At 37.1% G+C, this 13,576-nt stretch overlaps 1 protein-coding gene and 1 long non-coding RNA gene across 7 annotated transcripts in view; one reads left to right on the forward strand and one right to left on the reverse strand.

Moving 5' to 3' along the window:
* LOC309615228 overlaps positions 1–8,885 on the forward strand; it is a 224,408-nt gene extending 215,523 nt beyond the window's left edge. Inside the window, exon 2 of the long non-coding RNA XR_014236651.1 lies at positions 8,122–8,885. This is a non-coding gene — a long non-coding RNA (uncharacterized lncRNA). The remainder of the gene's footprint in view (positions 1–8,121) is intronic.
* Positions 1–13,576, reverse strand: part of COLEC10 (collectin subfamily member 10) — a 184,270-nt gene that overhangs the window by 49,762 nt on the left and 120,932 nt on the right. The window contains exons 3-4 of one of the 6 annotated variants that reach the window (XM_082364437.1): positions 7,046–7,176; positions 1,226–1,301 (exon numbers count right to left, since the gene is read on the reverse strand). The exons of 3 other annotated variants lie outside the window; for them this stretch is intronic. In XM_082364437.1, the coding sequence (XP_082220563.1) occupies positions 1,226–1,301; positions 7,046–7,063 (94 nt within the window). In that variant the 5' untranslated portion in view covers positions 7,064–7,176. Of the gene's footprint in view, positions 1–1,225; positions 7,177–13,576 lie in introns of all 6 variants that reach the window. 2 more of the 6 variants (XM_082364436.1, XM_082364438.1) reach the window with 2 other exon arrangements.

Genomic DNA, 13,576 nt, shown 5'->3' on the forward strand with positions numbered 1-13,576 from the left:
CTTCTTCCAGTTTGAAAGTTGCAGTTTCTCTGCAAGGAAAACTGCTTAACAGTTCTATTCTAAAATGGATTCTCCCATTTGAAGGGACAGAAAAATTTTAATTTTTAGCATTTTCCATGAAACCCAAGGAATAATACAAAGTTTCCTCTATTCTATGAAAAGTCCAGTAATGGTTTTAAGTACTTTATTTCTAATTGAAACTTTGTTTTCTGAACATTTACCCTCGCATTATTCATTTATTCACCCAAGAAATTATTTGGAAGCCCCAAGGCCTCATTGTTCTTCCCTGCATTTATTTTATGGTATCAAAGGTTAAAACTTGGATTGCAATCTTAGGAGGAAATTAATTCACTGATTAAGAAAAATGCACTTTAAGCAATACACATTTAAATAACTGACAAGCATGGGGCAATGTTTTTCTATTTTTTTTTTTAAAGACCCTTTTTTTCCTACTTAAAATTTTAAGCAGATGCAATTCTTCCACCATGTAGCCTGGAGAAACATAGCATGAATTACTAATGAGGGAGCACCAATTTGTACTGCAGTGACCACTTTCAGAACAAAAGGGTCAGAGCTGAAACCAGGAAAACAGCAGCATTTTTTACCAACCAATTGCCTGAAGCGCATTTGGACCTTGGCTCTACTTGAAAAAAAAATGTTTGCAATATTCTATCATCCTTCAGCTGAAGGCACTTGGCCCTAAAACTCCACTTTCAAATAAAGAAATGTTCATTTCTATGCCACCTCCAATCCTTGATGAAAATTTTCCTCTTCATTGGAACCCAGAAGCCCATTAATTTATGAAATATATGAAATAATTCATTTTTACTTTACTGAGGTTTTGTCTAGTAGCTTTACCAAAATCAGCCTGAGAAAGCAGTTGGAGTAAAAACAGCCCATGAACAGAGATGTTCTTAAGGAAAGGATTCCTGAATGTCTTGCTTGTGTATCTCCCCTGGAGCAGCATGGAAGATGAAACTTCCCCCTGCCCTGGGTGAATTCCATCACATCCCTGGAGGCCTTCCAGCGCCTCCCCACGTTCTCTTACCTAACATCAAGGGAGATTTTAAAATAAGTAACAAGACATTGATTTTTCTAAAATAGAAGGAAAGTGAGAGAACTCTAAGGAGGGGAGTAGAGAAAGTCATTGGGGGCTAGAGTGGGGTTGAGAGATGAAGTAAGAGCTTACTTACTAGATATGAACATTTCATTTTTCTTTCCTCACCTTTGGGTCCTGGTGAAACTGTGTGTGTGGCACAGACTTCAGTCGTAGGACGACTATCAACGTCCAGACCCAGACTCTGAATTTGCAAAAGAAAGAGCACCAGGAGGATGAATTGATTCCTTCGAAGATGGGCTCCAAAGCCACCCATTGCTGTGGTTCTTCAAAAAAGGGCTGCCCAGAAGTGCCAAATAAACAGCTTTATTTTAAATAAAACCTTCTTCTCTGGTGAAGAAGGGGAAATATCTGGAACACACATTCCAAAAAGGGCTGTAAAAACAGGAAGGAAGCATATCCTAGGTTGTTTATTTTCTCAGTGTTCCAAATGAACCATACATTGTCCAGACTGTTTATTTTCAAGTGACAACAGTTTATTGAAAATTATCTCTGAACTAAACACTCAAGTGTGCAGGTCAGCAGAAACAAATCAGAGAATAGAGGAGACAGAGATACCTTCAACTCAGTGCATGAATGGATAATTTAATACCCAAATTGCACTTAAATGTTGGGGTTCCAGAAAGATTGAGCCAGAGATTTCTTGAATTACCTACATATTATGTAATCGTTATGCATGGCATTGAGCTTTTTCACAAGGAAATATTCATTACTTGCTGCTGGTGGCAGTTGAACACTAATACTCCCACTGATCTCCATGACCTTATTTCTTTCTTCTCTTGCTACAAAGAATTGTCTTGGGATTGAACCCCAAAGGAAGGAACACCACTTCACTGCAAAGCAATTTTGCAATAAGTATCAAGAATATTAAAAATGTTTATGGCCTTTGCCCTAGTAATTGGCCTTCTGGTACACTTTCTGAAAAAAATATTCTGAAATGTGGGCAAAGCTTTATTTAAAAGATGTGGCCAAAAGGCGAAAGGACATCAGTTGCTTAATGATATGTTAATGGTTGGCAAATCATCGTTAAGTACAAATGCATGAGAGAACAGCACGACAATTTTATTAAAATGGTGTTTTCAGCAAGTTTTTGATAAAATGGGGAGAAAAAACCTTGTGGTATCACATTTGTTAAAAGCAGACCAGATATAGATACAGATAATGTAACTACAAATATAGACATACATACAGAGATAGAAATAGAGATCTCCTTCTCTCTCTTTCTACATTTATCTGTTATCTGCCTATCTATCTACATATCTATCTATCTATCCATCCATCTGTCTGCTTACCTATCTGTTCCATCAACCCCATGGCCTGTATGAGTAGCCTAGACTTTGTATGTGTAGCCTAGACTTAGTAAGATTCTGAAAAACTAGAACCAGGTCATATAGCAGGGAGATTTCTTACCTTCTCCATTCTTGAAGAGGCATGTTAACTAAGAGTTGGGCCAGAAGGGGTTTTGGACCTAGTTTCTTTGAAATTGGAAAAGAAGAACCTTACATATTCTGATAAGAACTAATAAGGAATTATCCCTAAGAGATGTCATTTCAAATTATGGTCAATCTAAGAAATACAGGTAGATTTGTTTCTTATGGCTACTGTCACAAAGTATCACAAACTAAGTGGCTTAAACAACAAAAATTTGTTGTCTCACTATTCTGGATGCTAGAAATCTGAGATCAAGATATTGGCAAGGCCATGCCTCTTCTGAAGACACCAGGAAAGGATTTGTTCCAGGCCCATCTCATAGCCTCTGAGTGCCTTGGCTTGTGAAAGCATAACTCCAATCTTCAAGTAGAGTTCTCCCTGTGTGTGTGTCTCTGTGTCCAAATGTTTCCCTTTTTATAGACATACCATTTATAATGGATTAGGACTCACCTTAATGATCTCATTTTAACTTGATTACCTCTTTAACAACCCTGTGTCTAAACAGAGTTACATTATGAGGTATTGGGTGTTAGAACTTCAACACGTAATTATTTTTGCCTGGGGAGACTCAATTCAATCCATAACAACAGGCGTGTAGTGTAACTAAACTGATCTTTTCATAAGCAATACAGGGAAAGGGAGGGAAAGGAACTGGCATTGATTGAACAGTCATTATGTGCAAGGATAGGTCTCTTAACTTGTTTATCTTATTTAAACCTTAAAATAGCCCTGTGGAATAGATAGTAATTCCCTCATTTTACAGGCAAAGTACCTGAGGCTCAGAAAAGTTAAGCAGTTTTGCCAAGGTCACTGTGATGGTTGATTTTATTAGTCAACTTGACTGGATCGTGGGTGCCAGATACTTGGCTATACATTATTTCTGGGCACGTCTGTGAGGATGTTTCCAGATGAGATTAGCATTTGGACTGGTAAACTGAGTAAAGCAGGTTGGCCTCCCCAAAGTGAATGGGCCTCATCCAATCCTTTGAGGGCCTCAGTACAACAAAAAGACAAAGAAAGAATTTGCTCTCTGCCTGAGCACTTGAACTGGGACTGGCTTTTTCCCGCACTTGGACCGGAACTTACAGCATCATTTATCCTCGTTCTCAGGCCTTTGGACTGGGACTGGGGTTTACACCATTGTCTCCCCTGATTCTCAAGGTCTTTGGGGTTGGACTGAAGCTACGCCACTAGCTTTCCTGGGCCTTCAGCTTGCAGATGGCAGACTGTGGGACTTCTCATCCTCCATAATTATGCAAGCCAGTTCCTTATAATAAATCTTTCTCTTTCTAGAAATAGATATATACAGATAGATAGAGACAGAGATAGTGATAGAGATGGAGATATTTCCTGTTGGTTCTGTTTCTCTGGAGAACCCTGACTAATAGTCACCCATTGACAAGGGGCAAAAGAAATTCAAATACAAATTATGTTTAAAATTTCCTGCTTTAAAATGCTATTTGGATTCCATAAAGCTGAATATTCTCAAGCTTCAAAGGTGCATTCATTTTCACACATGCTTAAAATGTCAAAAGTGGGTGCATTTGTCATGTTAACAGTGATAGGAAAATGGTGGGAATTAACAGAATGGTATTAGAGGCCTCAAATTCCACATTTGTCATAACCAACTGTATGACATAGAGCAAATCACTCAACTTCAATTGCCACAAGGCATATAAAGTGAGTTTGGACTTGATATTTAATGTACTTTCTGAATTCTACGATTCTTTGAAAATAGGTGTTCTTTAAGCTATTTAGACTATTCTAAATCTATTTTACTTCTTTCATTTCTTTTTGAAGCATTGCCTGGCACACAATGAACATACATTCTTTACATTTATATGCAGAAATCCATTGGTAACAGTTTGAAGCAATAGTCCTTAGTATTTTTCCTTGGATGTCCTCTTCCTGTTCTTTCCGACATTTTTTTTAAACTCAATGATGCATATAATATCTTTTTATATTAATGAATAGACTATTACAACAAAATTTAAATTAGTGCAGATTATTCATCACATGTTTTATATGTAAAACATGATTTAGTCAATCAATGCTCTAGTGTTGGGAATTTAAAATTTCTAATATTATAACACTGTGGTAAACATCTTTAGAGCTCAATCTGTGTTCCCAGTCCTTTTGATCTTGAAGAAGACAAATGTATATGGCTTGGTAAGTAACTGAATGTTGAGAGCAACAGATAAAGAGAAATTAAAAAAAAATAACTCATATATTGTAATCATATAGTGCTTTCCTTTCTCATGGAGACTATGGTCTCCAGGATTAATTTTTTTCTCTTCTGGCTTGGAAATATAGTTCCCTTTTTCCCTCACTGATAAATATGGGAGCTTTTAAATAGGTAGATATTCAAAGTAGAGGACTTTCATAGACTAGAGAGGACTGCTCTACTTTTAGCTAGGATTTACCAAGAAATGTGATCTTAAAAAACACTTTTCAGTTTCAATCTGGGTGACAGGAAAAACACTATTGCCACTAAGAAACCCTGGTTGTGGAAAAAGATAATTTTGAAGGGAAAATAATGAGGCTGGGTGACTTTAAGGGTCAGGGAAATAACAGGATGGAGATTACAGGCAGGCATTTTGGAATGCGGGTCTTGATTCTAGGGGGAAATCTAGAATTTGAGATTTCAATCTGAGAGTCGTAAGTATGGAGATTATAGATAAAAGTGGAATTTTGAGTGAGAAACGAAGTTCAAGAGTATGAATACCAAGAGAGTCTATATTCAGGGGCCAGAAGGCAAAAGAAGGGCTAGCAAACAGATCACAGAGGGAGCAAAATGCCGTGGAAGCCAAAGAACAAGAAAGTCTAAATGTATAATTGGTTCCAATTAATGCATGGAAGCATAAGATGAAGGTTGAGAATAAGCCATGGGATTTAGAAGTCAGCAATTTATAAAATACCACCTTATGAATGAAAGAGATCACTCAGTGAAGAGATTTCATCAAGATGAGAGGAAAGGAGTGACAAGGAGTCTCATAACCCCTGGGAAAGTCATTACTGAACAGTCACAATAATATGAAAACTAATAATATCACTTACCTTTACTGACCTGTATCTCTCCTGCTTACTTACTCTCAGCATCTAAGAATATACTGTATTTCTTCTTAAGTGTTCTAAACAGTGTTTAAACCAGAGTGCAGTTAAAACTGAATGGTGTGGTAAATGAGACAGTGGAATCTAGCATAATTTACTATGAAATTTGTCGATGAAGAAAAAAAATTTTGTAAAGAAACTATTAGTGGAACCTGGTCTGTGAAATGTTGAAAGTTGTGAGCCTGTTGCTATTGTTTAAAAACGTTGTACAAGTTCCTTGATAACCCAGTAAATATGGAATAAATGAATGACATAAATTTTAAAAGGGAAGAGAGGATTGAGTAAATGAAAGGAAGTTGTCAAATGATGTTAAGTGTATCCTTTTTAGTGTGTGAAAAATATCTAACGCCCACTAGAAAGATTTCTACTGAAACTTTAAAGACTTAACTCTCAGTTATCTAGAAAATGAAGTTTGACGTTGAAATACAAGTCAACTATGCTTTCTCTTTAAAACATAATTCTGACATAAACAATAAACCAATCAAGTTTTCAGCTGGTATAAAATTAGAAGAGGTTAATGTAAAATAGATAGCTAGTGGGAAGTAGCCACAAAGCACAGGGAGATCAGCTCAGTGCTTTGTGACCACCTAGAGGGGTGGGATAGGGAGGGTGGGAGGGAGACGCAAGAGGGAGGAGATATAGGGATATATGTATATGTATAGCTGATTCACTTTGTTATACAGCAGAAACTAACATAACATTGTAAAGCAATTATACTCCAATAAAGATGTTAAAAAAAAACCTCAAAAAAAATAGTAAATCTAAAAAGGTAAGAATTAGTGGCTCGTTTATGAAATTATCTCTGTGATTCCACATTTTCCTGAATTTTTCATCTTCCATTTCCCAAGGCATTGAAATTCCAGGTTTGAGATTTGTGCTTGTCCAAAAATGACATGCCACTGAAGTGAATAACAAGTGATATTCTGCCTCCTTCCCCATTCTTCTACCCATTTTTCATGGGTTGAATGGTGGCCCCATAAAAGATATGTCCACATTCCAATGCCTGGAACCTGTGAATGTGATCTTATTCGGCTAAAGCGTCTTTGCAGATGTAATTAAGCTAAGGATCTCAAGATGAATTATCTGGGTTATCTGGGTGGTCCTTAAATCCAATGACAAGTGTCCTTATAAGAGACACTCAAAAGAGACACAGGGACAAAAGGAGAAGGCCATGTGAGGACAGAGGCGGAGGTCGAGGTTATGCAGCCTTTAGCTAAGGAACACCTGGAGCAACCAGAAACTAGAAGAAGCAAGGAATCACCCTCCCCTGCCAACACCTCGATTTCATACTTCTGGCCTTCAGAACTGTGAGATAATAAATTTCTGTTATTTTAAGCCACCGAATTTGTGGTAATTTTTTATGGCAGCCCTAGGGAACTAAGATACCATTCTTGTGATATTCATCCACAGTTACCGGGAAGGAATGACACATCAGACATTTATTCAGTGCCTGACAGAGACTGAATAACATCTGTTCTTGTGCATTTTAATTATTACGCATCCAGCTTAGGTGATATCTGGAGGGAAATGATGAACAGAATATGAAACAAGCATATCCCAAGGCTGAAGTGTTTTACTAGTTAAAACAGGATAACAGCAAAATGACAACCTCATCTCCTGAAGGAATTTCCTAGCAAGGTGATATAACTCAACTCTGGACTTGGTTTTACCTTTGTCCATTCACATATAAGCATCTTATTCGATTAAAGTTCTCTCTCATAAGTTAATTTAATTGCATGCAGTTTGGAAAAAATGGAAATTAATAGAATGGCTTTTACAATGACACATATTTAGAAAGCAACATGCTAACAAACACTCAAAATTATTTTATTAATTTTTACATTTTAAACCTCATATTTATAAAAACACATTTAAAAAAAATCAAATGGAAATAAATCCTCACATTGATTGTTGGCAAAGGTACCAAGGCAATTCAGTGGGGAAAATGATAGTCTTTTTAACAAATGATGCCACATGGAAAATTGAATTGCCACATGAAAAGAAATGAACTTAGAACCACATCTCACACCGTACTCAAAAATTAACTCAAAATGGATAAAAAAACTGAAATATAAGAGACAAAACTGTAAAACTTACAGAAGAAAACATAAAAGAAGAACTTTGTGACCTTGAGTTAGGCAAAAATTTCTTAGATATTACACCAAAACCATGGTCCATACAAGAAATTGATAAATTATACTACTTCCAAATTTAAAACATTTGTGCTTAAGCACACATACACCTCATTAAGAATAAATAGACAGGGCTTCCCTGGTGGCGCAGTGGTTGAGAATCTGCCTGCCAATGCAGGGAACACGGGTTCGAGCCCTGGTCTGGGAAGATCCCACATGCCGCGGAGCAACTGGGCCCGTGAGCCACAACTACCGAGCCTGCGCGTCTGGAGCCTGTGCTCCGCAACAAGAGAAGCCGCGATAGTGAGAGGCCCGCGCACCGCGATGAAGAGTGGCCCCTGCTTGCCGCAACTAGAGAAAGCCCTCGCACAGAAACGAAGACCCAACACAGCTAAAAATAAATAAATAAATTTATTAAAAAAATGAATAAATAGATAAGTCACAGATTGGAAGAAAATATTTGCAAATCATATATTCAATGAAGGACTTGTAAAAAACTGAGTAATAAAATGCAACTGACTAAAAAAAAAAACATGAGCTAAATAATTGAACAGGCATTTCTACAAAGACAACAAATAGCTAATATATGTATGGAAAGATGCCCAATGTCATTACTCATTAAATTCCAATGAGATACCATTATACACAGATTAGACTAGCCATAATAATTTTTAAAAAGTGATAGTACTAAGTGTTGGCTAGGATGTAATAAACTGGAACCCTCATTCCTTATTGGTAAGGATGTAAAATGGTACAGTCACTTTGGAAAACAGTTTGGCAGTTTCTTTAAAAGTTAAATATAAACTTAAAATATAAGCCAAGCTATATTGATAGCTATCCAAGAGAAATTACAACATATGTCCACACAAATTCTTGTACATGAATGTTCATAACAGTATTATTCATAATAGTCAAAAACTGGAAACAACACAAATGTTCATCATGCAGTGGATGGATTTTGTCCATCAAGTAGTGTGTCCATACAATGGATCAATACTCTAAGGAACAAACTACTGATACATGGAACAATATAGATAATGGCTTCCCTCCAAATTATTCAAAGTAGAGGAAACCAGACAAAAATTACTAAGTATTATATTATTCCTTTTATATGAAATTTCTAGGATAGGCAAGACTCTCAAGATAGAAAGCAGATGAGTAGTTGCCTGAGGCTGGGGGCGGAAGCAGGAATTGATTTCATATGGGCACAATGGAACTCTGGGAAGTGATAGCTGTGTTATAAATTTGTTTTACAGTGATGGTTGCACAGCTATATAAATACACTAAAAATTCCAACTCTTCACTTACAATTGGTTAATTGTATGGTATATAATTTATACCTTCATAAAACTGTAAAAAAACAAAAAAAAAAACTAACATCAAAATTACATTCCAGGGCTTCCCTGGTGGTGCAGTGGTTGAGAATCTGCCTGCCAATGCAGGGGACACGGGTTCGAGCCCTGGTCTGGGAGGATCCCACATGCCACGGAGCAACTGGGCCCATGAGCCACAATTACTGAGCCTGAGCGTCTGGAGCCTATGCTCCGCAACAAGAGAGGCCGCGATGGTGAGAGGCCCGCGCACCGCGATGAAGAGTGGTCCCCACTTGCCGCAACTAGAGAAAGCCCTCGCACAGAAACGAAGACTCAACACAGTCATAAATAAATAAAATAAATAAATAAATAAAAGAACGTGAATGTCTAAAAAAAAAAAAAAAAAAAATTACATTCCAAACTCTTGGAATATTTTAATTCTCAAGAAGTGTTTGTAAGCCTGGAAATCATCAATTAGAAAAATTTGGTTTTGCTTCCACTTTGGAAATCAGTTCTTATAGATTCAGTAAGTCATCAATCTTAAGATTGTTTCCAGGTCAGTATGTACTGATTCAGTGCACCTAAAGAGTGTCTTTACGAGAGGCTTTTTCAATCAAAGCAATCAATAAAAAAAAATAACCAGAGAAAAGAAAAGATATTAATATATATAAATTACTAAATTCTATTATTTAAATACATCTAAGTATAAGCTTAATTACACTAAAGAGCACGGGTATCCCCATTTACTTACTCAGGGATCAATACCTTCTTCTGGTTAAAATGTGGCTCAAGGCAAGCTCCTGACTTTCATTATTTTTGTTCTGTGTTTAATTGTACACAGCAATTTCTTGAATAATAGTGGATGAATTAGAATGGATAATTATATGGGCACATAATGAGAGGGGTTTGAGTTTGAATGATAGATATGTGTGAGGTAAATGCATTCATTCATCTACTCATTCAACAACTATGTATGATTTATCAGATACTGTAGTACAATATCTGGAGTTACAATAGTCCTTAAGACACAGTGTTTTTCTTAGGGAATTTATTGTCTTTTGGGGAAGACAGACAAGTTTAAAAACAGTTGCCATTACTTTTTAAATCTTTTTCCCATTCTGATAGGGGTAAATACCAGGTATCCAGTTGTCATGGAGACCTAGATGAGAGGAACCTGATTTAAGCTTGGTGGATTAGGAAAGGTTTCCTTTAGGGGATGTTTCCTAAACAGGTTTTGGAAAACTATTGGAATTAGCCAAATAAAGTTGAGAAGGTATAAAAGGAAGACATTCTGCATAGAAGGAGTACCATATGCAAAGTCTTGGTTGAGAGATAGAATGATATGTATGGGGAACTGAAAGTAGTTCATTGAGCCTAGCGTTTGGAACTTGATGGGGCAGATAAGGCTCAAGCTGAAGGTCAGGAGTAGATATGAAGGACGTTGTAGGTGCTGCTTAGGAGTTTGAAAAAGATACCAAGGGCAGTGGGAGCACATGAAGGATTTTAAGAAAGGGAATATTGGGACTTCCCTGACGGTCCAGTGGTTAAGACAGCGCTTCCACCGCAGGGAGCACGGGTTCAATCCCTGGTCAGGGAACTAAGATCCCGTAAGCAATGCGGGTGTGGCCAAAAAAAAAAAAAAAGAAAGGGAATGTTGCTGCTGGATCTGAAAATCAGAATATGAGAGGTGTGTCAGAGGTAGGCCTTCTTGGCTTCATGTAATAGAAACGCAGCAAGTGACTTGCTCAATGAGATAAGAGATGGATTTTTTGGTTTATTGGTTTGTTTTTTCAAATAATAAGAAATCTGAAGGCAGAGAATCCTAACATAGTAGTACTACGTTGTCATCAGAGACCAAGACTTCTATTTTCTGGCTTCACCATATTTTACATGTGGCTTTTCTCCTCATAGCCACAAAAGGGCTGCTATAACTTCAAACATTGTACCTACATTCTATGCAGGATGAAGGGAAAAATTGTAGGCCAAGGGCTGAGACAACGGGACAGCTAGTTAGTCATCTTTTCAAAGAACCATCCTGGAAAACTTATGGGGTGAAATCCACTTACATCTCATTGGCTAGAATTATGCTAGCAGCAAGGGAGGCTAAAAGATCAAATAGTTCAATTAGGTAAATCAGGGCTTTGGAAGCAAGGGTGAGTATCAAGTGAAGCAAATGGATTAAAAAAAGAATGTGGAAGTAACAAGACTTACTGATTGCTTGGAAATGGAGGGTCAGGGAGAGGAAGGGGTCAGGGAAATTCCCAGGTTCCTGGCTTGAACAATTGGATGTGATGCCATTTACTGAGACAAGAAATGCAAATTTCAAAGAAAAGATGATAAATTAAATTTTGGGTATGTTGAGTTCAACATCCTTCTGGAATATTCAAGGGGAGGTATCTGATGGCCCCAACAAAATCTCAGCCAGAGGTACAGATTAGAGAGTCATCCACATATAGGTTGTAATTAAAGCCATCAGAGTGGATGAGATCTTGAAAGAATAGAAAGTGAGACGAAAAGATAGCCAATGTATTATAAAGGAAGAGTCAATAGAGTTTGGTAACTTGCCAAATCCATATAGAGGATGAAAGTTCACATTTTATAACTGAGAGATTCTTTAATGCTTTTGGCAGTGTGAAAGGGAAATTAATACTTTATGCACTTTGTTTTCCTTTTTGACACGGCATCTTTATTCTTTGTAGTCAGCTCAAATACATGATCTCTTTTAAATTGCTTTATGCTCTCTAGTTAAACTGAATATTTTTAATAGAAACTATGCTAAACAATAGTGGTGACTCGACATTTAAGAAACCTGGGCCCAACTTTCAATACCATTACAGATTTTTGCCTTGGGGAAGATTATTTACTTGTGCTACATCTTAGTTCTCTATTTTTGCAAGTGTGGAGACCAGATCCATGCTCTGCTTATGGAGATGGGTCAAACAAAGGTTCATGGTACCTGAGTTCCCTGGAGACAGGCACTAAACAGGTACAGGGTGAATTACTAAAGGGCATCTTTGCCTCTCTCCTTGCTGTGTATGGAGGTCAGGGATGAACGTTCTTCAGCGTAATTGTTGTTGACCACTTCTTTTACGCCTTGCTTCTGAGAATCCTTAGCAACAAGGTCTCCATAAAGATTGAAGAGTGTGTGGTTGACCTGATGTATTTGTTTGACATTCAACACAGAGAAGTTAAAAGAGATCATCAGGCATTTGTTGAACTGATAAAACACAGAATATAACCCATTTCTGGGAAAATATTTCCTGCATTATAGAGATAAATATTTATTTCAGCTCTGCTGGGAAGCATGTGCCTAATAAATGATACCTTCTTTTTTTAATGGTCTGTTTATATTTCAGAGATTTCATATTATGAAATTTGGCTGCTTATTTTATATATAATTTTCAGCACATCTTTTCATGAACTACTTCTGAGAAGATCTAAACTTACAGTCAAGCAAATATATTTTCTAAGTTCAGATAAACGACTCCAAAACTTCTCCTTCATAACAGGCATAGATACTGAAGTCTTTTACTCCTATTTCTCTTTCTTCCAAAGGATCCAAAAGCTTACAAGGACATGTAACAATGTATACAACACGGGGGAACAATTTTGCTTAAAAATGAGCGTTTAGTTGCTAAAAAATATTTTTTAAACACGTTAATTTCAAAGGCAAGAATACATCATGGAAAACGGAAGCCAGAATTTAGGGACTCCTAGAAATAATGCTGTGTGTGTTTTGGGGCACCATGGGGATATGTACAGGGTTAATGTTTTAGGATATCTTGGCCACACCATTGAACTCAACTCAATTTTGGTTTTGTGTTCTATCCTTCAACCCCAGGTCCATGGTGTCTCTGTTAAGTGGCTCCTTGTTTGTCACATGCTTCCTCTATGAATATGTTTAATACATGTATTTTAGATTACAAACATTGGTTATATGACCTGTTGGCAATCTGTTGCTGTGGAAGAACTTCCCTGATGAATAATCACATTCACAAATTGAATCCTTAAAGTAAATTATTTCAAGTTGATCAACTAAATTAAGACTGAAGGAAAGACTAAATCCCATTTTGTAAGTTCAAGTATGTGCAATCCATCACACAAGGGAACTTTATTTCCTGACCCCAAAGCATCACCAGTGCAAGACAGTTATACACAGTATCTTTCTACCGAAGTGCTGAGGATAAACAGAGGATGATTATTTCAAGAGCACATCAAACAACTTAAAATTGAGTATTAGGCATTCCTCTTCTTCAAAATTCTCTAGCCAATAATATACTAGGAATTTCCCCTTTGCCATCTTCTCTCAGGCCTCTCCTTCTCAACATTTTTCTCTAGAACTTTACCTCTGATCCTCTCTTCTTGGTTCCATGTAACCTCACTCTTCCTCCTTCTTGGGTTGCCAAAATAGCTCCCAAATCTTTTTTTGTGGCATTTTGCAGATATTTTTGCTTTCTCACTGTGTGCCTTCC

The sequence above is a fragment of the Balaenoptera borealis genome (assembly GCF_965194805.1).
Source record: "Balaenoptera borealis genome assembly, chromosome: 17".
Taxonomy (NCBI): domain Eukaryota; kingdom Metazoa; phylum Chordata; class Mammalia; order Artiodactyla; family Balaenopteridae; genus Balaenoptera; species Balaenoptera borealis.